Source organism: Mobula birostris, chromosome 2 (assembly GCF_030028105.1).
Source record: "Mobula birostris isolate sMobBir1 chromosome 2, sMobBir1.hap1, whole genome shotgun sequence".
Taxonomy (NCBI): Eukaryota; Metazoa; Chordata; class Chondrichthyes; order Myliobatiformes; family Myliobatidae; genus Mobula; species Mobula birostris.
Genome location: NC_092371.1, coordinates 111942069 through 111967920, shown reverse-complemented (window position 1 = coordinate 111967920; position 25852 = coordinate 111942069). Strand labels below are relative to the sequence as shown.

At 40.1% G+C, this 25852-nt stretch overlaps 2 protein-coding genes across 8 annotated transcripts in view; one reads left to right on the top strand and one right to left on the bottom strand.

Moving 5' to 3' along the window:
* cd164 (CD164 molecule, sialomucin) overlaps positions 1–3149 on the top strand; it is a 31170-nt gene extending 28021 nt beyond the window's left edge. Inside the window, exon 7 of the mRNA XM_072251681.1 lies at positions 748–3149. Within this exon, the coding sequence (XP_072107782.1) occupies positions 748–914 (167 nt within the window). The 3' untranslated portion in view covers positions 915–3149. The remainder of the gene's footprint in view (positions 1–747) is intronic.
* Positions 1–25852, bottom strand: part of LOC140189907 (uncharacterized) — a 209854-nt gene that overhangs the window by 30279 nt on the left and 153723 nt on the right. For 5 of the 7 annotated variants that reach the window (XM_072246261.1, XM_072246273.1, XM_072246253.1 and 2 more), the window contains 7 exons: positions 24265–24417; positions 16152–16286; positions 13997–14149; positions 13418–13627; positions 10762–10879; positions 8278–8411; positions 3271–4392 (listed from right to left, as the gene is read on the bottom strand). In XM_072246261.1, the coding sequence (XP_072102362.1) occupies positions 4279–4392; positions 8278–8411; positions 10762–10879; positions 13418–13627; positions 13997–14149; positions 16152–16286; positions 24265–24417 (1017 nt within the window). In that variant the 3' untranslated portion in view covers positions 3271–4278. Of the gene's footprint in view, positions 1–3270; positions 4393–8277; positions 8412–10761; positions 10880–13417; positions 13628–13996; positions 14150–16151; positions 16287–24264; positions 24418–25852 lie in introns of those variants that run through there. The other 2 variants (XM_072246282.1, XM_072246301.1) reach the window with 2 other exon arrangements.

Below are 25852 nucleotides of genomic sequence, written 5' to 3'. Positions count from 1 at the left end.
AAAGAGAATTGAGCCAGTACTCCTCCACTTCCCTGATCATTCTAAGGTGCATGCCATTGGAGGAATTTCTGCCAAGTTTCCCTACTTGGGGTACTACTTTGTCATAGTTATTTGTGTCATTTAAACCCATTTGTTTCCACTACCACATCTTCTGAAATGATGACAAAGTGCTCTCTTTATTTTTAATCTTAAAATGTCTTCCTAATTTATCCTATTTTTGTTTTGTCCAAAATCTGTAAATACTTAAAATTACTGACCTATTTAATCTTGTACCAGTGTAATTGTGATAAAATTTCTTAATGATTTAGTAGATCTTTCAATGAATCCCAATTAATCAAATTTCCAGTTTTCCTCTCTACCACCTTTGACACTTCTGTAAGCCTGCAATTTGTTCAGTCTGTTGCCCATCATTCCCATTTGATTCTTTTGCCTCTCTACCTAATCCATGATACCACTGAAAGCCCATTCCAGGTACCTACAACTTGTTTTAATTTTTTAAAGATCACTTGCCTTGCACAGCTCCCTTAAATTCTCCCTCTCATCTTAAATACATGTTTTAGTATTTGTCGTTTCTACTCTGGGGAAAAGTTCAGTCTACCCTGGAAAGATAGATTCTAAAGATCCTAGATAAATTTAGAAACTCCATTACAGCCTATCATTGAATGTACTCAAAACTAAACTATTACTTAAGATGTATATATGCAAATTTTTGATTTCACACTAATGAATATCTACTGTTTACAGCAGGTACAACCAATGGAACAACGGTCGCACCACCTATGCCACATAGGAATTCTACATTTGATGCTGCAAGTTTTATTGGGGGGATAGTGCTTGTGCTTGGACTACAAGCTGTAATCTTTTTTGCTGTCAAGTTCTGCAAAAGCAAGGATAGGAATTACCACACACTTTAAGCATGTTGCTGTGGGACTACAGTGTCTTGGCTATTGCTTACATTGGTCTGCTGTGTAAAGATAATTTTTGGGAAGTAACACACCACTCTTCAGAATTAGCCATATCTTAATGGGTGTACAATGTTTAACTTTGATTTGATTTTAACTTGCTATTTGTTGAACAGGGATGTGACCTTCACTTTTGGTTATTATTGGGCACATGGATTTATTTGGGGGAGGGAAAGTAGCCATGCCTTAAATAAATGTGGCCTTATTCCTATTAAATACTTGTGCTATAAAAATGGGCCTCCTTGAATTCAAATTATTCTACAATCATTTTGTTTAGATTTTTTTGAGTGTTATGAGATTGATTTGTGATCTAGAGCTGCCAACTGGGATAACTGCTGGGATAAATGGCTGCAAATACTTTCATTTGGTGGAGTTACTTGGTGATTTATTTTTGCCTTGTGTACATCAGACACAATTTAATGGCCTCCTTGTAAACATGGAAGCTCCAGTATGATTTTATAATTGTGGATTGTTTGCACTAGATCCAGGCTTTGACCACTTTAGTTTATGTCCTTTGAGTAAATGCACTCCACTTTTGATAGATCATTGTTGTATGCCATGCATGAATGGATTGCCAATGTGAACCTATATTGTTCACTGAATGTGAAGTTCACCATACCTTTGAAGATTTCATGTAGCTTCAGTGACTCCATTGTAATTTGCCCTTGAAATACCATGGTACCTCTGACCTCTGCTTTATGAATAGCATCTGCCTTCTATTTCTTTTGTGGAAAGAATGGATGCATAAAATGATTTGATTTTTTGGTCTAAACAGTTATTGCTAAAGTTGGTAGCTCTTGGAATATTTAATGTGAAGAATTTAGTAACGTAGTTTGAAATTGTTCTGTTAACATGACGGTTAGAAGACAATCATTTGGATTAAATTATAAAATCTTAACGTGTTACAATATTGCTGTTAATCCTGGGGTTAGTCATGTTTCACCGAAATGATTTAAAATTATTTGGTCAGTTGTGTTGTACAATACTTGCGTTATTGCTTTCAGGTTGGAGCTGTATGCTCTGAAGAGATTGAATTAACTTGCATTAAACAGGAAAGTTAGTGCACTTGGAGGGGGAGGAGAAAAAATTTTGATATGAATATGCTCAGACTTAGAGATTTGTATATTTGGTAACCAGTGTGAAATTTTCTCTTGAATAGTGGAGAAATTCTCTGTCCTAACTGAAGCCTCTCCTTTCCTCTCAGACTTTGCAAATTTAAGAAAAGCTGTAGATTTTTACTTGCAAAGTCGCATTAAAATCTGTGAGGAAAAGTATGTTCTTCAAGTAAGGTACATTATGACTAATTGTTCCTGGAATCAAAAATTAGCAAAGCTTAACATTCGGAAAATACACCAAGCTCTGAATCACCATCCCACCCTCTCTAGTAAAATAAAGGTAAACTATATGTGAAATTGCATCTTTAATAAATAAAGGTGCTGGTCATCTGGCTAACCCAGCGTAGTGCCTGAATGCTCTAAACATAACTTTTTGTGAAATGTTTAAAAGTCTAAACTGATCTTGCAACATCCAAGCTAATGCCCTCTGATTGTTCTAACTTGAATATGTGTGTACCATCACTGCACTTGAGAGGTTTTTTGTGTTATTTCAGACCAAAGGGACTTTTGCTGTGCTGCCTGGTACACCTTTTACAACTCCATTGCATTAAATTGAGTGAAGCCTACGAGTATACCAAGAGTCTGAAATTGCCTTTGGCTTTTGGTGGTCTTTTCATCCACGTTGCTTTTGCACCTGCTTAAATGTATTGCACTGAAATGTTCACTGTACAGTACCTTGTAGATGTATCTATCTGCAGATTATATTCTTGTCATCTGGATACAGGTGCTCAGTTTGCACTATATCTAGGCTTGAGAATTGAATTTGGGTTAAAGTGCCTTAAAGGATAACTTGTAAGCCATTAACTTTAAGTGTGGCCAAAATGGAATTTGAGGATTGGTTGTGGGGGGTGGGTGGTGAATGAATAAAATGTAAATTTTGTAAAATGTTTTGGAAGAGCTTTGTTCAGACCTCTATGCTGTTCACTTGCCAAAGTATGATATAATGTGTAGAACCTGAAGCATTTTGGGGTGCCTGCTTTACCTGTGATATCGTGGGGTGTATAAACACTTCGTAATATCTTGAAGGACAGAATGGCTAACCATACCAACCAATAAATTTCAGTTTTAATTATTTGTGTTTTGGCATTATTTAACATTTAATTCTTTACAAATATCAGTTGAAACAGGAAAGCAAGTTGGGCGCTTTTCCTCTGGTTCAACTCAAACATGATTCTTTTTTGTTTCTGCTTGAATCAAACACTTTATTTCAGATAATGGAGATGGAAAAATTGGATGAGTATAAATATTATTGTGGAGAGAGGGTTTTTAAAACTAGTTTCTTGAGAAATTAGCTAAACACAGTCATAATGTGTCTTGTGCATTTATCAACCAAGTTGTATTCTTTGCTATTTAACGAATTTGTCACATCAAAGCTCCTTCAAGTCTTAGTTTCATAAGTTTCTACCCCCACCCCCTTGCTGAATTCCAAATGAGAATTCTACTTGGGAGATACCAATAGGTATATGACAGATTTGGCATCTGTATTTTTAAGACCAAAATTGGTAGGACTCCTAGTGAAAAATGTTGGATCTGCTTAGTTAAATTGTGAATTTTATTATAGATACAGTACTGTTCACAAGTCTAAAGTGTGTGTCACTGTGTGTGTAAATGTAAAATATATGTGTATAAATAAAAAATAGAGAGAGCGTGAGCGAGCTAGGATGTCTAAGACTTTTGCAAGGTACTGTGTGTGTCAATGTGGAGAGCATGTGTGTAAATCCTGGTAGGGACAGTGGATGTTGGGAGGGGTGTGGGACAGGTGGTGGAGAATGGGGGCAGTGGAGGGAGTTGGTTGATGTGGTTGCAGACACACCCAACCCTGAGACACCAGGCAAGGTCATTGGATTCCAAACAACTGGTTTATTGATCACTACAGAATGTATCTCTGGTGTTTCCCTCTCCCGTCCCCTTCCCAACCATAATTCCCTCTCCCTGGCCCTCTTCCTACTCTCGGCCATCTGTAGAGACCCAGGACAGTGCGATACATGAAATTACTATGCAAAAGTCTTAGGCATCCTAGATATATATCTATATCTAAGACATTTGCACAGTACTGTGCATCATTGTCTAAAATGTTGTCAGTCACCTGTTCTCAAAAATTCAAATACTTCATGAAAGGATTAGACAGTGAATAACCTGCTCCCAAGTCTTTGATTTCATATTTTGATTGACCATGTAATTTGCCTGCCTGGATCTTACAATTATTTCTGCTTTAATCTGTAATCTTTCAACTCCAGGATGAGACTGTGATGTCTTGGTTCCTCCAGTTCTGGCAATAATGCTTCCACCACCTTATTATGAAGTCTGGTTGGTACCTTGTTTATCATAGAAATATAGAAAGCTGGTTACAATATAATTTGCATATATTTCAGATTACATGGACTTGATGGGCAGAATAGCCTCCTGCCTTGGCTCTTGCAGCAATCCCACATGTTTCATTTCCCCATCAACTCCACCCAATTCTCTTAAAACCTACATCGCAATTCATCTTCTGGGCACCAAATGTTCGTGACCTAGTGTGCTTGAAGGGAAATCAATGCAGTCCTGGGAGAAGGTGCAAATGCCACACAACACAAGAGGCCAGGAGTGAGCCTGGATCCTTGGAGTGGTGAGGCAGCAGTACCACCCACTGCACCATAATGCTGTCCAAAGCAAAGCTCAGTAAGCAGGTACAAAACTGAACATCTTAGATATTTATTCATTTGTTATTACTTGATGTGGTACTAATAGGGGTAAAGCTTTTTAGTGGCTAAAATGGTTGAAAACCTGAAATGGCTTCTGTTATTTTAACATATTTACAGAAGTTCAAGATCATCATTCTCCATGCCTGAGATGAGCAATGTAATCATTTCAGAACTTGAATAGGTGACTCCAGACTTTCAATTAAAGTCAGTTACCCAATTAAACTGAAGTCAATTTTTGCAATTGTAATCTTGTTACAATTTGAATTAATCATTTAGCTAGTTGTCATCTAGTCACACAGCACAACATGGTGATAACTTCTAGGTAGCAGCACCACAATTGCACTGAATGTTCTATGATTCTCTGTGTTCTACAGGAAAAGCAGTGAATATTGACTGGTCTGGAACACATGATTCACTTTGGATCACCGGATTTGCATTTTTAAATAGAGCTTCACATTTTAGTTGAGGCAGGAGAGATTATTGTGGGGTAATAGGAACATTTTGCATGCCTTTCTAGGATGTAGTGTAACAAATTGGTGGAGTTTAATAAAAGCAGCATTTTAAAAAATAGGGTTTGAAAGGTACTGGTATTCAGAGGGATGTGTATATGCTTGTACTTAGGTGAAGGTTCATCAAGCAATTGGAAAGACCAATCTCTTGAGGTCATTTGTACAGGTGTATTTGTGTAGAAGGCTGGTGATGATTTACTCCAGTGCTGCAGCTTGCTGGTGTCTGTAACAAGATTGAGAATGTAATGAATACCACCAGATTAGTTCCTGAGATGGCAGAGTTGCTGTAGGCGAAGAGATTAAATTGACTGGTTTATTCGGTGCAGAAGAATGAGATGATGGAATTGAAAGCTTAAAGTTCTTGAGGCTTTTTATGGAAGTGCAGAGTTGGATCCTGTTGACTGGAGTGCCTGAAATTTGGGTGCTCTGTCTCAAAGAGAAATTAGTTACTCGGAATAGATTTCCTCTTCCTAATGAAATAAACTTTGGAAATTGAGCCAGGAAGACTGGAGGATCTGTTAATATATTTAAGGCTGATTGGTTGGCATCTTCAATCCCTTCATTCCCTCAACTGCTACAAAGTATTGGTGAGTATCAACATCAGTGATGATATTACTGAATAACAGCAGACAAGAGGTGATGAATGGTGTCCTGTCTGCATTGTTTTATAGTGCACAAGGTCATCATAGGTTACAACAGGACATTGATAGGATGAGGAGCTGGCCTGAGTGGAGTTCAATCTGGCAAAGTGTGAAGTGGTGCACTTTGGATACCAGCTTAATGGAAGAAATCTTAGCGGTGTTGAGGAACAGATCTTGGGGCCATATTCATGGATCCAGAGAGTTGCTGCAGAAGTTGATAGGGTGTTTAAGGTGGCCTATGGTGTGTTGACTTTCATTAATTGGGGATTGATTTCAGGAGCTGTGAGGTTATGTTTCAGTTCTATAAAAATCTAGGTAGACCAGATTTGGAGTATTGTCTTCAGTTTTGGTCACCTCATTATAGGAAAGATGTGAATGGTTTAGTGAGGGGGCAGAGAAGATTTACCAGGATGCCACCTGGCTTAGAGAGCATGTCTTGAGGAAAGGTTGACTAAGCTAAGGTCTTTGAATTGGGAAGGATCAGAGGTGACTTGATAGAGGAATTCAAGATAGAGGCATAAATAGTATGGCCAGCCAGAGATCTTTTCCCGGGGCAGAAAAGGCAAATGGGAGAGGGCTGATCCATTTTCCCCTCAGCCCCAATCTCCTGCCTTCTCCATGTATCCCCTCCTGGCCTGATCAATCAAGAATCTATCGCCCTGTCCCTTAAATATACCCAATGATTTGGCCTCCACAGCTGCCTGTGGCAACAAATCTCAACAATTGCAGGGTGCAAGCCTGTGCCAGCAGAACCTAATCTGTAATCTCATTAAATGGAGTTGATTCTGGCCCACATTATGTCATTGGTGAATTTAGTAATGCCATAACATGGTTATTGCAATGTGATACACATTTTACTCACTAATAAACCATTGCCTGAGTATTCTTTCCAGCTGCAGACTAGAACATTTAAGTTCCAAGGTACTTTGAATGGAATTGAAATAATCAGCAAGCATCCATATTTTTCTGGAGAAAACATTATCAATCAAACAGCTGTGTTTGTGTGTAGATCAATATCCTGAGGACTTCAGTAGCCTTCGGTCACCCAGCTTCTACCATCATTTTCCTTCATCTCCCATTCACTTCATCTTTACTAAGGTTCTTTGTTTCCACATGCTGTATCAGTGACAGCAGGCAGATGAGGGGGTTCATTGGATTTAGCTGGCCAGATTGGGAAATACATGGGAAACTTTACACATTTCCCAAGTTAAATGGATGCTAATAGTTTATTTGTACTGTACCAGTTTAACTGGTTCTGGAGTATATGTGGAAAGTTGATGACAAAAGTCAGTTTGGGATCATCAGCATTTCAGTATCTTTAGACCTGATCCAATTTTTTCGCCCTCTCTGTTCTTGTTACCTTGCATTTCCCCTCTTAAAGACTAAGTGGTAAAAAGGGGCATATCTTTTGTTCCCAACTAAAACTACTAGCACCCAACACTGTTCACTTAAATTATCATCCACCAAAGACAAGTCCTGTATCTGAAACATTAATTCAACTTCTCCCTTCACAAATACTGCCTGGTGACCTGAATATTTCCTGCATTTTTATCTGTTTTTATCCCAAATTCTTCAGGTTTATTAATAGCATTTCTTTTCCTTCTAATGCACTGAGGATGTACCAATCTAAGTTTCATACATCTAACTCCTAATATATTCTCAGATTTGTTGGAAAACAATCAAATATGCTTTTGATTACAAGATGTCTGATTCACCTTACTTTTAAATGCTTTTCAAATTAGAGAGGAAAAATGCTTTGAAATAGAACAGAACACTACAGCACAGGCCCTTTGGCCCTCAGAGTTATGATAACCTTATAGCCCACTCTAATCTTTCCCTCCTACATAGCCTCCATCTTTCTAACAACCATGTGCCTATCTAAGTTTCTTAAAAACTCCTAATGAATCTGTCTGTTCTACAACCACCCCTGGCAGGGTGTTCCATGCGTTCAGCTCAGTTAAGTTTTTAACTTTTTTTAAAACTAGCCTCTGACAGTTGCCCTATAGCCTCCAATCTCCTTAAAATTATGTCCCTTGTATTAGCCATTTCTGCTCTGAGAAAATGTCTCCAGCTATCTACTCAATCTGTGCCTCATGTCACCTTGTATATCTCTGTCAGGTCACCTTACATGCTGGCATCACCCTCTGTAATGTATCTGCATCCTTCCTATAATGAAACAACCAGAACTAATCCTGGTTAGAATACACTTGGAATATTGTGTTCAGTTCCAGTTGCCTTATTATAGAAAAGATGCAGAACTGGATCGCATTACTGCTGCCATTGTTTATCGACAATGGAGATAAAATGCAGACTTTTCAGAGAATTATAAATCAATTTTACAATTTTTGGTTATACATCATACTTACTGTTTTTGGCCGTTGTATTCTTTTTCCTCCCCTGTTAATGGTTGCACTGCCGTCAATGTTCTTTGGAGCAGTAGTCAAGCAGCGCTGTAGAGTATCTTTGGAAATCATTGGTGAGTGTGTTCGTATTCTAGTACCTAGGTAAGAGATGCACAAGTACTTAAGTTTACATACAATATGTGCTCTCAATTGAGATGGAACAGTGTCAAGGCTTTGGTGTTAGTACCATCATTGTACTTCTACGGTGATGTTACTGTCAATTAGTCTAACAATATTAACTAGAAGAAATACTACATACCAAAGATTGGCATTTAGTGGAATGGATACATAATAATAGAGGCAACACACACACACACAAACTGGTGGAGGAACTCAGCAGGCCAGGTAACATCTAGGGTACAGTCGACGTTTCGGGCTGAGCCGTTTCAGCTGGACGTGATAGAGATTTAATTTCATGATTCATTTATTATCCACACAAGCAAATCACATGCATAATGTGTCTTCCCATCTACTTTCAATCCCTTTTCAAGCCTAATTGTTTCTTCCCTGGCAGAGAAATATCATTTGTAACTGACATGGGCAGCAGCACAGTGGCTGATATGTTATTACAGTGCCTGTTACATGGGTTCAGCGCTGCTGTCTGTAAGGAGTTTATACATTCTCCCCTTGACCATGTGGGTTTTCTCCCACACTTCAAAGGGTTACTAAGTTGTGAGCATGTTATGTTGGTGCCAGGAACTAGCCCCCTGCACATTCCCAGACTGTGTTGGTCATTAAAATAATGAAATGTACTGTAAAATGTATCAGTGACAAAGCTAATTTTTAAACCGTGTAAACATTTTCCTATTACAAATTTCTTACATTTGTTCTAATATCATTTATCCTCCTAGTAAAATGTTAAGCCCACCCTTGCTTGGAGTTCGTTGTTACAGTTGTAAGTAGCTCTGGCAGCCATTTCTAAAACTTTCACTATTACATTTTCTCCCTTCTAACTAAACATTCAAATTTATTTTGTCATCTGGAGTCCATGGGCTGTCTATTTGTTTAGTGATATCATTAGGTAAATAGTTGAGAATAAGAGAAGGCTGGAGACGGGGAACAGGTTCAGGCAGGAAATTACAAAGTGGAAGTTATGCTTGCCTCAAAGTGGGGAGGAGCCCTTACCTCTTGCTTTGGTCTATGAGCCTAATCCTTAGATAACCCAATGACTTCCACAATCTTCCAACTGTAGTACATACCAAGGCTATAAAAGAGGAACTTTAGGCATTTAAAAAGAGTGCAGAGGCTGCCAAAGCAAAGTATCAATATCTTGTTGATATCTCAGTGGCAGTAGCATTTATAAAAGAACATGGGAAATAAGGAGTAAGCCATTTGACCTTTCAAACTTTGCCATGCTTATATTACAGCAGAACACTTATTTGCTCTTCACCCAAACCCCTTGATTCTAGTACAACCCAGAATTCTATCGGCTTTAAAATACAATCAATGACTGAGCCACCACAGCCCTCCAAAGATTCAGTGTCCTTGCTTCATAGGACCCAAATTACGCTATTCGGTGCATCGAGTCTGCTCTGCCATTTCTTCATGGCTAATCTATTTCCCTCTCAACTTCATTCTCCTACCTTCTCCTTGTAACCTTTCGCGCCCTGACTGATCAAGAAACCTTCATTCGTGTCTGGTTCCATGTGAAGTGACGGAAAAAAAGTATGGCCAGGTAAAACTGGGAGACATTACACTTGGAAGTTGATGTTTTTGGATAATATCCATGTTGAACAGCATGTAGCTTATGAATAGATTCCAGAGGCAACAGTATAGAATGAAAAGCAAAGGTAGAGCATTGCATTTGCATGGCCACAGGATTGATTTCAACGGCACAAAACCACTGTTCCACACCAATGACTTTTGGGATCACCTGGTAAAGGAAACTATTGAAATAAAATTAGAGAATCAGAATTTTAACAAAGACAAAGGTCTTGCCCTAAGTAAGTAACTGGAATCCAATTGTAAACAAGGTGAGACAGAGAAAACCTGATTGGTTGAGGACCAATATTGTCCCCAGTTGCCCTGGAGGGTTATATACCACCAGACTAGACGTGCTTAGGCATCATCCCTGATGAAGATTGCAGAGTTTGTCATTGACCCGTTGGTTAAAGTCGACATCTGGGCCTGGCTGGAAGCCTAAGAAGAGTTTGTGTCGTATACGCTGGGAAAGCACTGGATCCATTTTCATCTAAGCCCATGACACTGTATTGTAGCCCCAACATGCTACATTATTGCATTGCCTTCAATTTCTTTACATGCTGAACTGAATGTAAAGTACAACTGCATGTAACAAATTGCATATGTAGATATCACTGCCACAATGACACTGGTTATCTAAATCTATAGGGGGAAATATACCTCTGACTTGATAAATAAAAAAGAAATCAAGTGTCAAAAGGAATTAAATTAAAGCAACCTGTAAATAACAGTATAGGTTCACTTTACCCGCAACACTGTTGAGAGAGAATGCTGCCTCAAAGTTGTGCATCTGACTTTGCAGTTCATCAACCCGCTGGAAGGCATCCAGCTTCAGGCTGCGCTCGTGAGACAGCTGACAACGTACCTGAGAATAGACAGGAAATCAGTTACTGTGCACACAATTGCTACTACCAATATAATTCTCAGGGACTGCCTCACAGTTATTTAAAGAACAAGAGCAAGGCTAAAAGCGAACAATAACTTGCAAATCCAGATCACATGGTGTAAAAGACAGTAGTCATCTGGCTGATTACGGACAGAATCAAGATGAAGGGCAAACCTAACCACAGATAATAACTCTAGAACATTGTATCAGGATTTGACAGTTTGCCACTGAAGGAGATTGTGGATACCTTTCTTATCCGCATGGTGTTTGAAGCATGTGTTGTTCAAAAAATAAGATTTAAAGTTTATCTGACATCAACCATAGAAGAAGATTTGGACTTTCTACCCCTGAAACATCTGTTTCTTATTTTTAGTCTAGGTTCTCCCAATGTTTCTAAACTCAATCCTTATCCTGTTGGTTTCCTTGAAGTCAAATCACCCTTTTAAAATTCCAGGAATTATAGGCCAATTTCTGTAAGCTTTGAAATCCTGGTGTCATTCTAGTATCTATGGGTACGTGCCCTTCAAGGGTAATATACCCTTCTAAGATGCACAGCATTGTTCCCAGTGTTTCAATTCAGTGTAGCTAAATTTCTAGTGCCTTTAACTCGACTCAATGTCCAAAAGGCTAGCATCCCAGAAGCTTGTTTCATCATTTTCTGTACTGGTTGATGACTTCTGAATAAAGTGCATGGACCCTCTTTGGATGTTGACAGTTTATAATTGGACGTAACTGAGAAAGAACTCTAATCCATCAGCTATTGGTCCAAAATGGATAAATTCACATTTGCCAAAATGAACTTTAGGTTAATGCCACTTCCGAACCTGGTCCATAGACATGCAAGTTATGGCATTTCACGTACTCTTTATGAGTTGCCTTCAATTCTATATGTTTCAACTTTAGCTTATGGTTTCACATAGTACTTCACCAGATGCCCTTTGTGGGAGCTTTCCAGACTGAAGGTCAGTGTAGTGAAGTTCCAAAGGGTCTTTTTTTCCATAATGTACATTAATGAGTTTAAAGAGGCCTTAATTAATTAACTGCCTATTGACACCAAAATCAGTAATACAGTTGACAGTAAGGAAGTGTGATTAAGGTTGCCAGAAAATGCCAATGGATTGGCAGAAATAGCAAATGGAATTTCAATCTGGAGAAGTATAAGGAAATGAATTGGGAAAACAAACATGGTTGAAAAAAAAATGGGGAGGGATACTAGAATGAAAACCGTGGAACAGAAGATGCAGCAGCAGCAGCTTAGATTAGAAATGAGCTCAGCAGTAGAGGTGAAGACTGATGTATGGACTGGAGTGGAGTTAGCACTGGGATCTCTGCTTTTCCAGACATGCTTGCTAATAAGCTGGACTTGATACACAGGGCGCAATTTCCAAATTTGAAGGTTTTGCAGAATTTGTATGTAAATGTAATTATAAGGAGAGAAGTAATGGACTTTAAAATGATGTCGTTCAGTTGGAGGAACTGGGCAGATAGCGACAGAGAGTCCAGCAGTATGAAAGATTATATGTTGATTGGAGGAATGAAAAGAGACAACGAATCTCAGCGTAATACATGGTGACATATACAGCGTGTACTTTGATAATAAATTTACTTTGAACTTTGAAAATTTTAGGAGAGATGGAAGAGCTTTGGAAAGGGATCAGTTGCAATCTACTGGATAGATTTTAGAGATAGGTGACCTTATGAATGTGATGGCAGGAAACAGTGGGTTAAGGAGGGGTAGCAACATTTTCCTTGAGCCACAGAGGCTGCAAAGAAATCTAATAGAAGTAATTTTTTTAAATGAAGAGTTTAAACAGAGTAGAAGCAAAGGAAGTGCGGTCATTAGTAGAGGTGTCAAAACCTGGAGGCTGCAGCATGAAAGTGGCAAAAAGAAATCCAAAGTTACATGAGGAGAAGTTTCTGCGCAGTGATTAGCTGGGGTCCGGGGAGGCAGATAGAACTGCAGCATTACAGAACAAGCAGGATAAACATTTTAATGAAAACAGCACTTGGTTTAAAAAAAAACTCTTCTCCAGTTACATAATGAACACTTTTCAGACTACAGTCCTTCCTCTGTATGCACAGCAAAATGCATCCAGTTACCACAGCAAGGCTGTTAACCACCTGTTAACAGCACAACTCACCAGTTCCTCTTTCAACCAAAGACCATTTTTGGGGAAGTCCCACACTGTCCATGCAGATCAACTAATGAGAGGCTTTTTGCATTATACTTCGTTCTGGTGCACAGTTCCCCGTCAGTCAATTGAATCTTCAAAGCACACACCACCATTTTAAAAAAAAATGAAATTTTGATCCAAATATGGTGACATAATGGACGTTGTCCAGAAACAGTCAAGAGACTTGGATTATGCTCCTCAGTCCAATCTCTTCACATGCAGTCAATGCCGAGGAAGACCTTCTCCCTCGCTGCAAAAATTGGCTGAAATATTAGTGGTCACAGACAATACTGTACCCACACTTACTTACTGCAGTATATAATGATGTCTAAAATTGCTGTACCTGTTTGATCTCCTTATTGATTTTATGATACTGTACTTGAACGATTTTGGAAGACGTTTCGAGCTTGTTGTTTAGGGTATTTAGCCTCTGTTCCTTCTCCTGCATGTCATCCAGCAGCTGCTCCATGTTGGATGTTTTCATGCTTTCCACCTGCTGTCGGCTCTTCAGTTCCTGAGCTGCCCGGTGTCGGTATTCCTTCAACAGCTGCTTCTGAAGCGAAGAAAATCAGTGCATAAGGCCCGTGGCAGCCACTATAAAGGTCAGAACTCTAGGAGCTGGCTACAAGATAATGTATTTGACTCTAGTTCTGTCTTTGACAGGTGTCTAAAGGCGTCACCATTGTCAGATGAATTCCAAAATGCTCTCCGGTACAATTAACAGACAATGAACTTAGGTTCTTGATTAATCAGGGCATCTCGTTAGCACACTGGCTATCAGCTCAGTACCAGCAAGTGCCGCCTGAATAAGTGATAGTCTGCAATACGGAGTTTTATTGAAAGGTAGAATTGCTCGACTGTATTAAAGGTGTTACTTGTTTTTAAGTGGTGGGACATGTGCAGTGATTGGGGAATAGAGTACCTCTTTTTCAAATTCTTTCTTTGTTTTCTCGTTTTCTGATTTGGACCTACTGAGGGCTTTTCTCAAAGCTACGAGCTGTTGCTGCAGAAGAATCTTCTCCTCTTCCGCAAGTATTTTAATGTTGAGATACGCCTTCTTGATTTGAGTAACTTTCTGTGTAGACAAAATGGATTCAAAATGTCAGTGACAGGAGGAGAGAGAGTAGGAGGAGGAAAGAGAAAGAAAGAAAGGAGGAGATGGGGAGAGAGGGAGGAGGGGAGAGACAGAGAGGGGAGGAGCTGGCAGAGAAATAAATGTTGAATTTTACTTGTTAGTTTACATATTGGTGATAGGACCCCAGACTAAAAAAGCCACATTGGATTGGTATTTCCCTCACTTTGCCCTGGGAATGCTAAAGAAATGTAAAGTTGTCAGAGTTGATTGTCAGATCTCAGACTTCAACTGGATGCAGTGAAACACGACTGTCGTCAAGAGTGAAATATTAAACTGCAATCCACAGTCAATTTCAAACGTTAGGTGTCCTTTGAACTATTCCCCATTTTAACCACTACTGTAAGACTACGTGTTAACATTAGCCACATACACACACATTCACCTGTTACAAAATGCTCATCGACTTTTGTCAAGGATGGACTTCCACTCTTAAATTTAGAAATTATCCAGGCAACAAATTCATGGGTGATTGAGTGAATATAACAAGGGTGCACACTTTATTCAAATATATACTCTAAAAATAAACCAGTTATTAAGCACGCTGGTTGCTGGTGTGATGAGATCCTCACTTTCTCTCATCTGATAAAGTGTGACTTGTGGCACATGTAAGCTGTTCTGTAATTAACTAATCAAAAGAAATGTATTTAAATCACAGAATAACATAGCACTAAAGAATGATATCACTGAACAACAAATGTTTTGCTTCCTGATACTTTAGGGTCCATCTTATAAATTTTGGGCTGCTGATCATGAAAATCATCATGGAATTTCCCTATCATGCACCATTTTTTAAAAAAAATCACCTATATGTGTTATTTCAATTCATAGTTCAAGTCAATTAAAACATTGCCTACAATATAAGCTGAAAAGTTTTCTATCTTGTCCAGGCATGCCTGGGCATGCTTAGGCAGAGCAGATGCCATGTGGCAGGCCAGGTTTTAGAAAGGCTATGAATTTCCTTGAAGGATTTCAATATTTGAGACAGATGTTTCCCAGAATAGCTAATACCAAAGTGAAGGAAGACATTTTTGTTGGTCCACAATTCAAACAGGTCATCAATGACAGGCAATTGGAAGAACTTCTAGTGGGACCGGAGAAAGTTGCATGGAAGACATTTAAGGATATTGTTGAAAATTTTTCTGGCAATTACAGAGCCACAAGCTACATGCAAGTGTATGACAGCATGCTTCAAGCATACAAAACAATGAAGTACATCATGTCACTAAAGATTCATTTTCTGCATTCTTCCCTGCAAATTTTGGTGCTATCAGTGATGAGCACGGTGAGAAGTTTCACCAGGACACTGCGGTCGTGGAGAATTGGTATCAAAGCAACTGGAATTCATCAATGTTGGTCGATTTTTAACTTGGTTGAACTATTACAAAGCATCAGCAACGTTATGTAAGTAAATGCATTATATTCAATAAAAGTTAATTGCTTGTTTCTCTAAATTCCTGTGTGATATAAGCAGTCTGAAATTATGTTTGTGTTCAGCTTCAAGCGGTCTGTCGTAAACAAAAAACAAAAATTCTGAGGAAGCAACACTTTTGAAAATTTGTTGTTTAGCATATTCAGTCCAGGATGTTTGTCCAACTCTTGGAAGGAGCTGTTTATTTTTCTGCAATTCTATGTGTTTTTCCTCTGGCCCTACAGAATCCTTTTTCAGATGTATAATGATCTTTATTTTGTAAGCTATTTACAAAGAAACTTCCATCAGTCCTTCAGCCCCTGTCACAACGCACAAATTCTGCCGCTGTTTTAAAAAGTCACGAAGAATATTTTGTGAAGAACTTTTCATTGGCAGTGTGATTTAAGGGTCACTGAAGATTACTGACATGGTAAGAACACATCCTTGATTAGGTGTTGGAGTGAGACCTGTACTACACTCTACAAGATGCTGCTTATATCGAGGTTTATGGTCTGGCTGCCCACCTTCCCCTACCTGCTCCAAAGCAGCGCGGGATCTTTGAAACTTCTCTTGTTTTGCTGTCGTTCTCCAACAGTTCAACGTTTTCAGCTGACAGACCACTCTCTGCAGCTGGCTGTTCTCTTCCCGTAAGGACTGCAGCTGATCTTGCTGAGAAAAGAAAGAGGTTAGTTTTCTGCTTCAGAAGATATGTTACTTCTCCCATTCTTTTCTTTAAGGGAGCTCCAGCCTTTAAGAATCGAAGCAGGAAGCAGAAATTCGGCTCCTTAAGTTGGTCCACCGTTCAGTTAGATGACGGCTAATCATGTGCTTCAATACCTTCTTGCCTGATCCCCACATGCAATTATTAACTTAGGATCCAAAAGTCTATCACAGACTTGATAGCTGAGCATCTACAGTCCTAACTCAGGAATTCCAAAAATTCACAAACTTATGCATAAAGAAAAAAATTTATCTCAATCCTAAATTGATTGACCAAGCCTCTAGAAACTTCTTTTTTCCTCCAGTTGGCAGAAGGTGGCTCCCATTCAACGATATTGTCATATATAATTGAGGCAAACATTTTCTTTACTTCGACTTCTTTCACTGTCTACTTGTTATGTCCAACTCAGTGTCACAATCTATGCTCTATCTGCTGATCTCTACACACCCCCTGATGACACAGTTATATCGACCAGCAGAAATATTGCTTTTCTTTCCCACCCACTCCTTTCACTCTATCTATTTAAGTCTGAAGCATACAGAACAACTTGATTTCAATGGTCACAATGCTTAAAGATCTAATAATTCTATTCCTGCAAAAGTCTAATCATTTGTGAAGAGCCACACAAAGTAGACTTGACCTAAAGCAATGCTCCGATTCTCTTTTCCATCCTATGCCTAATATGTTTGGGTTGAGTTGTTTTCCGATCTTGCCAATCCATTTGCTAGCGAGGAGACATCATCAGTGTGCTGTTCACTTGTGCTGTGTCCTCCGAATGCGTGGCCTTTACATACTTAGCAATTAGTTGGTTGGTCATCATTATGGAAACTCAATTGAAACGTAGGGAGGGAGTCTCATCGCTGATTGATTGCATGGTAAAGCTCTGTGTGTTGTCTGGAGTTTTAAAAAAAATCTTTTTTCTTAAAGATCAAGAGAGTCACAAATTTGACTGGGCATCAGTGAAAGTCATAGCACAAGCAAGCACATTGCATGCCAGAGAATTCCTAGGAGCATGGTTTTATATAGAAATATAGAAAACCTACAGCACAACACAGGCCCATCGGCCCACAAAGCTGTGCCGAACATGTCCTTATCTTAGAACTACCTAGGCTTACCCATAGCCCTATATTTTTCCAAGCTCCATGTAGCCATCCAGGAGTCTCTTAAAAGACCCTTTTGTTTCCGCCTCCACCACTGCCACCGGTAGCCCATTCCATGCACTCGCCACTCTTTGCGTAAAAAAAAACTTATCCCTGACATCTCCTCTGTACCACTTCCAAGCACCTTAAAACTGTGCCCTCTTGTGTTAGCCATTTCAGCCCTGGGAAAAAGCTTCTGACTATCCACATGATCAATGCCTCTCATTATCTTGTACACCTCTATCAAGTCACCTCTCATCCTCCACCGCTCCAAGGAGAAAAGGCCGAGTTCATTCAACCTATTCTCATAAGGCATGCTCCCCAATCCAGGCAACATCCTTGTAAATCTCCTCTGCACCCTTTCTATGGTTTCCACGTCCTTCCTGCAGTGAGGCAACCAGAATTGAACACAGTACTCCAAGTGGGGTCCGACCAGGGTCCCATATAGCTTCAACATTACCTCTCGGCTCTTAAACTCAATCCCACGATTGATGAAGGCCAATGCACCGTATGCCTCCTTAACCACAGAGTCAACCTGCGCAGCAGCTTTGAGTGTCCTATGGACACGGACCCCAAGATCCCTTTGATCTTCCACACTGCCAAGAGTCTTGCCATTAAGGCTATATTCTGCCATCATATTTGACCTACCAAAATGAACCACCTCACACTCATCTGGGTTGAACTCTCAGTCCAGTTTTGCATCCTATCAATGTCCCACTGTAAGCTCTGACAGCCATCCACACTATCCACAACACCCCCAACCTTTGAGTCATCAGCAAATTTCCGAACCCATCCCTCCACTCCTTCATCCAGGTCAATAATAAAAATCAAAAAGAGTAGGGATCCCAGAACAGATCCCTGAGGCACACCACTGGTCACCAGCCTCCATGCAGAATATGACCCATCTACAACCACTCTTTGCCTTCTGTGGGCAAGCCAGTTCTGGATCCCAAAAGCAATGTCCCCTTGGATCCCATGCCCCCTTACTTTCTCAATAAGCCTTGCATAGGGTACCTTATCAAATGCCTTGCTAAAATTCATATACACTACATCTACGGCTTTACCTTCATCAATGTATTTAGTCACATCCTCAAAAAATTTAAATCAGGCTTGTAAAGCACGACCTGCCTTTGATAAAGCCATGCTGACTATTCCTAATCATACCATGCCTCTCCAAATGTTCATAAATCCTGCCTCTCAGGATCTTCTCTATCAACTTACCAATCACTGAAGTAATTGGTAAGTTGATGGAGTAACTCACTGGTTTATAATTTTCTGGGCTATCTCTACTCCCTTTCTTGAATAACGGAACAACATCCACAACCCTCCAATCCTCTGGAACCTCTCCGGTCGTCATTGATGATGCAAAGATCATCACCAGAGGCTCAGCAATCTCTTCCCTCGCTTCCAACAGTAGCCTGGGGTACATCCCGTCTAGTCCTGGTGACTTATCCAACTTGATGCTTTCCAAAATCTCCAGCACATCATCTTCCTTAATATCTACATGTTCAAGCTTTTCAGTCTGCTGCAAGTCATCCCTACAATCGCCAAGATCCTTTTCTGTAGTGAATACTGAGGCAAAGTATTCATTAAGTATCTCCGCTATTTCCTCCGGTTCCATACGCATTTTTCCACTGTCACACTTGATTGGTCCTATCCTCTCACATCTTATCATTTTGCTCTTCACATACTTGTAGAATGCTTTAGGGTTTTCCTTAATCCTGTCCACCATGGCCTTCTCATTGCCCCTTCTGGCACTCCTAATTTCATTCCTAAGCTCCTTCCTGCTAGCCTTATCATCCTCTAGATCTCTATCATTACCTAGTTTTTTGAACCTTTCGTAAGCTCTTCTTTTCTTCTTAACTAGATTTACAACAGCCTTTGTATACCACAGATTCTGTACCCTACCATGCCTTCTCTGTCTCATTGAAACGTATCTACGCAGAATCCCACGCAAATATCCCCTAAATATTTGCCACATTTCTTCTGTACGTTTCCCTGAGAACATGTGTTTCCAATTTATGCTTTCAAGTTCCTGCCTGAAAGCCTCATATTTCTCCTTACTCCAATTAAACATTTCCTTAACTTGTCTGTTCCTCTCCCTCTCCAATGCTATGGTAAAGGAAATAGAATTGTGATCACTATCTCCAAAATGCTCTCCCACCGAGAGCACTGACACCTGACCAGGTTCATTTCCCAATACCAGATCAAGTACAGCCTCGTCTTGTAGGCTTATCTACACATTATGTCAGGAAACCTTTCTGAACACACCTAACAAACTCTACCCCATCTAAACCCCTCACTCTAGTGAGATGCCAATCAATGTTTGGGAAATTGAAATCTCCCACCACAACAACCCTGTTATTATTACTCCTTTCCAGAATCTGTCTCCCTATCTGCTCCTTGATGTCCCTGTTACTGTTGGGTGGTCTATAAAAAACACCCAGTAGAGTTATTGACCCCTTCCTGTTCCTAACTTCCACCCACAGAGACTCTGTAGACAATCCCTCCATGTCTTCCTCCTTTTCTGCAGCCGTGACACTATCTCTGATCAACAGCGCCACGCCCCACCTCTTTTGCCTCCCTCCCTGTCCTTTCTGAAACATCTAAAGCCTGGCACTTGAAGTAGTCATTCCTGCCCCTGCGCCATACAAGTCTCTGTAATGGCCACAACATCATAGTTCCAAGTGCTGATCCATGCTCTAAGCTCATCCGCTTTATTCCTAATACTCCTCGCATTAAAATAGACACATCTCAAACCATTGGTCTGAGTGCGTCCCTTCTCTATCCTCCCTTTCGCACTGTCTCCAAGCTTCCTCTATATGTGAGGCAAGCTCCCTTTCCTCCGTCACTTCAGTTTGGTTCCCACACCCCCCAGCAATTCTAATTTTATACAAACAATTCTATAAACAGACATTTCGACCTCAATCCCATTTATGTCAATGGGGGGGGGGGCGGGGGCAAAAAAAAATCCAGACAATGCACAGGGTTTCCCATGCAATCAATCAGCAATGAGAACCCCTCCCCCCAACGTCATGTGAGTTTCTGTAATGACAAACAATTGATAAGAATTGGTAAGCATATAAAGGCCAAACATTCGGAGGACACACCGTAAATGAATAGCGCACTGATAGTGTCTCCTCGTAAAGTTACTAAACATGCAAATGGATTGCCAAGATCAGAGAACAACTCAACCCAACCATCAACCAGCTGAGATACACACTTTCTGAGTTATTTCCTATTTCCAATATACTTCTAGCTTTCATTTATTTACTGCCACATATACCTCTACATCTAAGTATATTTATTTTAAATTTTCATTGCCTCTGATGCCTGTTGGCTTCAGGGTAAAATATAACCCATTTAGTATAAATTCTCATTGGATAAAACATTGCTTCAAGGTCATAATATTATAATAAAGTAAATAATATTGGCATCTCTATTAACCTATGTTGTAAACATTATCTGGAAACCTGGATGAGCAGTGTTTGGTAGGTTAGATGTAACTAATTCATTAATGACATGGGGTACCATGGAAGTAAATTAATTGGTCAGACTCTTTAAAAATTAAAATGAAGTCAGTTATCAAGGATTCTTATGAATTATTAGCTTCCTTATATTCAAAGTCACCTCCTACCCCTAAAAGCAGCTGTTTAGAACTTCTCTGTTACAGAGTCGAAATGCAGAACACGAACTTTCAGATCAGTGTGCCACATGGGTCAATGCTGTTTTTCCTGGTGTGTGTGTGTCATGTATGTCACCATTTGGTTGAGAATGTAGGTGGCATGATTAGAAAGTTTGGGTTCGACAGCAAAATTGGTGTGGAAGTGAAGTGTGAAGATGGTTGTCTAAGTTTACAACAGGATCTAGATCAGCTGGGAAAGTGGGCAAAGGAAAGGCAGATGGAATTTAACACAGGTAAATGTGAAGTGATGCATTTTGGGAGGCTGAACCAAGCCAGGAAATACACTGTGCATGTCCTAGAACAGGGAGACCGAGGGTAGAAGTGCACGGTTCCCTGAACGTGGCAACATATTTGGACAGGACAGTGATGTGTGCACGCATGCCTTCATCGGTCAGGATGATGAGGCGAGATGTCATTGCATAGCTGTACAAGACATTAGTGAGAATGCAGAGTGTGCAGTTCTGCTTGCTGTACTACAGGAAGGATGGGATTAAGCTAGAGAGGGTGCAGAAATGACTCACAAGACTGTTGCAGGGAGTAGTGGATGTGAGTTACAAGGAGAGACTGGATGGGCTAGGACTGTTTTCCCTGGCTGGAAGGAGCCTGAGGGAAAATGTTATGAGGTTTACAGAGAAGCATAGATGGTCACAGTCTTTCTCCCTCAGTGTAAGGAGTCTAACCCTAGAGGAAATAGATTTAAGGTGTAAGGGAAGATTTTAAAGGAGACCTGAGAGGCAGGTTTTTCCACATTGAGTATGGTGGGTACATGGAACGAGCTGCCAGGGGAGAGGGTAGGAACTGTGGGCAGAGCTAAAGATGGCACCAGAGGGCAACTTCGCCCAGCTCATCAGTACCTACAAATGGAAACATCATCTCCGTATCTCCTCTATCCAGGCCTTTCGGTTCTCAAAAGGATTCAATGAGATCTCTCCTCACCCTTCTGATCTCCATCAGAGTACAGGTGCAGAGCCATCAAGCACTCCTTCTGTGTTCAGCCCATCATTCTGCGAACATTCTTGTACACTTTCTCTGGACCCTCTCAAGGGTCAGCATATCTTTCCTTAAATACAGGATCCAAAATTGCTCCCAGTACAGTATTCCAAATGCAGGCTGACCAATACCATATAAAGCCCCAGCAGTATGCCTTTCTTTTATGTTCTAGTTCTGTCTAAATGAATGTTAACATTGCCTTCCAAATGAATGCTAACCTGCAAGTTAATCTTAAGAGAGTCCTACACTCAGGCTCCTGAGTCCTTTTGCACCCCTGATACTGGCATTCTCTCCCCATTTAGAAAATAGTCTGCACCTTTATTCTTCCTTTGAAATATATAACCCCATGGTACCTTACATTGTATTCTATCTGCCACTTCCTTGTCCACTCCCCTAACCTATTTATTTATTGAGATATAGAGCAGAAAGACCCTCTGGCCCTTCAAGCCATGCTGTCTGACAACCCCCAATTTAACCCTAGCCTAATCACAGGACAATGATCAATTAATCTAGGTTTTCGGACTGTGGGAGGCAACAGAAGAACCTGGAGTCCCGGGGAGAACATACAAACTCCTTACAGACAGCAGTGGAAATTGAACCCGGGTCGCTGGTACTGTAATGCGTTGTGCTACCATGCCACCTTCCAAATCTTTCCGCAGACCCCCTACCTGCACAACACCACTCCCACCAGTCTGAGATGCTTTGCAATAGGAAAAGACCTGTGTAAAAAATATTATACTAATAATCCAAGTTAATTTACTGCCTTGCCGGTTACAAACTAAAAGGGCTTAAATGTCTACAGCAATTCTACAGGTCTCTCAGGAGAATCAAGGGAGATCTTAGAGGTATATACAATTATGAGGGGCATAGATCGGGTAAACACGTGCAGACTTTTTCCTCTGAGGTTGGGTGAGATTAGAACTGGAGGTCATAGGTTTAGGGTGAAAGGTGAGATATTTTCGGGGAGCCTGAGAGGGAACTTTTTCACTCAGAAGGTAGTGGGAACATGGGATGAGCTGCTAGGAGAATTAGTAGATACAGGTTCAATTGTAACATTTAGGAGAAGTTTGGATCAGTGCATGAATGAGAGTGGTATGGAGGGCTACAGTCTGGGTGTGGGTAGATGCGACGAGGGAGAAAAATGGGTCAGCACAGACTGGATGGACTAAAGGGTCTGATTTTGTGCTCTATGACTCGATAATTAGAGCAAACAAATATCATTGCTAACCAGTAAGATGCTGTGTTACATTCTGCGTGAGAAACTTAGATTCCAGACTGTTGAACATGTGTACATTAATCAGATCTAAAGGAATAATTAACAAATGCCAATCTGCAAAAAAACCTTAGCTTTTTTGTATAACTCTTGTCAAGTGACTTGATTTAGTTCCAATTTATTTGCTATGGGGTATAAAGAAAGTCTAAAAATCAATCTTTGGACCACTGTATATATGTCTAATACTTTTGCACAGTACTGTATATTGTAATAATTATCCACAAAGTTGCACTCTAAAAATGTTACTTCTAGTGTTCAAAATCTCTGGATCTCTCTGACATTCAGTTTGAGGTAAAAGTACAGTTTTATCAAAAATGGTGATTATTCTTTGGAAACATTGATGCAGGGTATTAACAAAAGGGTAAGCTGCTCTCTGAAAATGAGAGGAAGACGTTTCATTTCACTAGATATAGTTATGGCACAAAGCTAAATCTTAGATACAAAGACAGATGTGCATTTCACCTCCATGTTACTTGATGCACGAAATTTTGAATGATTTTTTTTTCTGAATTTATCTCTATTTGTTTTGGATTTTAATAGCCGTATGACAAAACAGTTACTGACGAAACATTTGGACAGGTTCATGGATAGGAAAGGTTTAAAGGGAGTTGCTCTAAAAGGCAATTTGGGTGGACAAGATGGGCTAAGGGGCTTGCTCTGGTGCTGTATTGTATAACAATATGACTATGACTGGAGGTGTGATTCAAAACAACAAAAAATGTTATGAGTAATAATGGAGTTCAACAACTTGTTCCTAATGCAAGGTTGACTTCTAGACCAAGAAATGTCTCATACTATTTGACCTCTGTAAAAATTAGAGAGCTAATGGAATTGCGTACCCATGCTAGGTTTTCTTTCAAAATGTCATCATTTCTTGTGGAACCAATCTTTCTCTTGAGACTAATCATGTTTTCCACTCCATTTCTTCTGACTTCACTGATCAGTTTGCAGGCCACTTTGTCCATGTTAATGTGATAGTCATCTAGTTTTTGCTGTTGTTGCAAAAGTGACAGGCACTATGATTAGAGCGGCAGAAACATCACATTAGCCCTAATGATACACTCAGCGATATTAGGGATGGTCGTGCTATTAACTGCAATCAAATTGTTTAAAATTAATCTAATAAGATCTTCTTTAGTTCAATTAACAAATGCAATTCCATGTTAATTCATAGAGTATAAATTATGAACAGGTAGCAGGATTTCTGCTATGGTATTTTACCTTGGCCATTAAACATCTTAAGAATTGGGCAACACATAAGATTCAGGTTACTGTATAATCCTGACTGCTTCCCCATCCCTACAATCGGGATGCCATCATTTCAAATTCAAAATTGTACCCACATTCAGCATCTTCCCTTCCAAGACGATCAGCATTCATCTTACATTTTTGACTCAAATTTCAAAGGCATTCAAGGTAAGACGATGAATATATTGAGAATGGGAAGGGTGTGTGTTTTTTCCCCAGCATAATGTAGTAAATTACAGCCCTGTCAGCTACTTCCAAATCGGAATCAGCTGTAACAACCTTACAGCTGTTTAACAATTATCTCAACTGCTCCTGAAAAATCCCATTCATAGCTGAGGACAAAATTACAAGTGAATGCAACAAGGTCCTGCAAGGTAGACTGGTCCAGAAGGTGGGATCACATGGGATTCAGGTTGACGTAGTTAACTGGATAGAAACTGACCTGGTGGAAGGGCAGAGAGTGGTAGTACAGGGAGGGTTGGCTTTCAGATTGGAGAGCTGTGGCTGGTGTTGTGCCGCAGAGACCAGTGCTGGTTCCTCTCTTGTTGGTCAACTGTATTAATAATTTGGACGAGAATTCTCGGTAACATGGTGACACGTTTGTGGGTGATTGGTGATGTGCAGAAGGTTGTCTAAGGCTACACTGGGATCCAAATCAACTGGGAAACTGGGCAAGGAATGGGAGATGAAATTTAACTCAGACAAGTGCGAAGTTAGACCAGGGTAGGATATGCACAATGAATGAAAGGTCCCTGGAGAGTATTGCACAACAGCAGTACAGTGCATTATATAAAATTACTACAGTATTGTGCGGAAGTCTCAGGCACCCGAGATATGTGTGGGTGGTTTCCTGTTTTCCTTCTGTATAACTCTATGATATGGGGCAAGCAATGAAATGGGAGAAGAGAAACAGATTGTCTATCAGTGTCATCTAAACATCAGAATCACATTGTTAAAGCATGTAGACATTCAGAATTACTCAAGGGCAATACCTTCTACCATGAGAAGAGATGAAACAGGAGCACAGGTGAGATGGGATAGAAGTATAGATTAGCCAAATGAGTTCTTCAAATGCTCTGAGTGCCACAAATAAAAACCTGCCTTTAGGCGTTTGTACTCAAATTGGAAAAAAATAGCCACCTTCTGGGCATTGTTCAGCATCTAAAGTTGTGCAGGTGG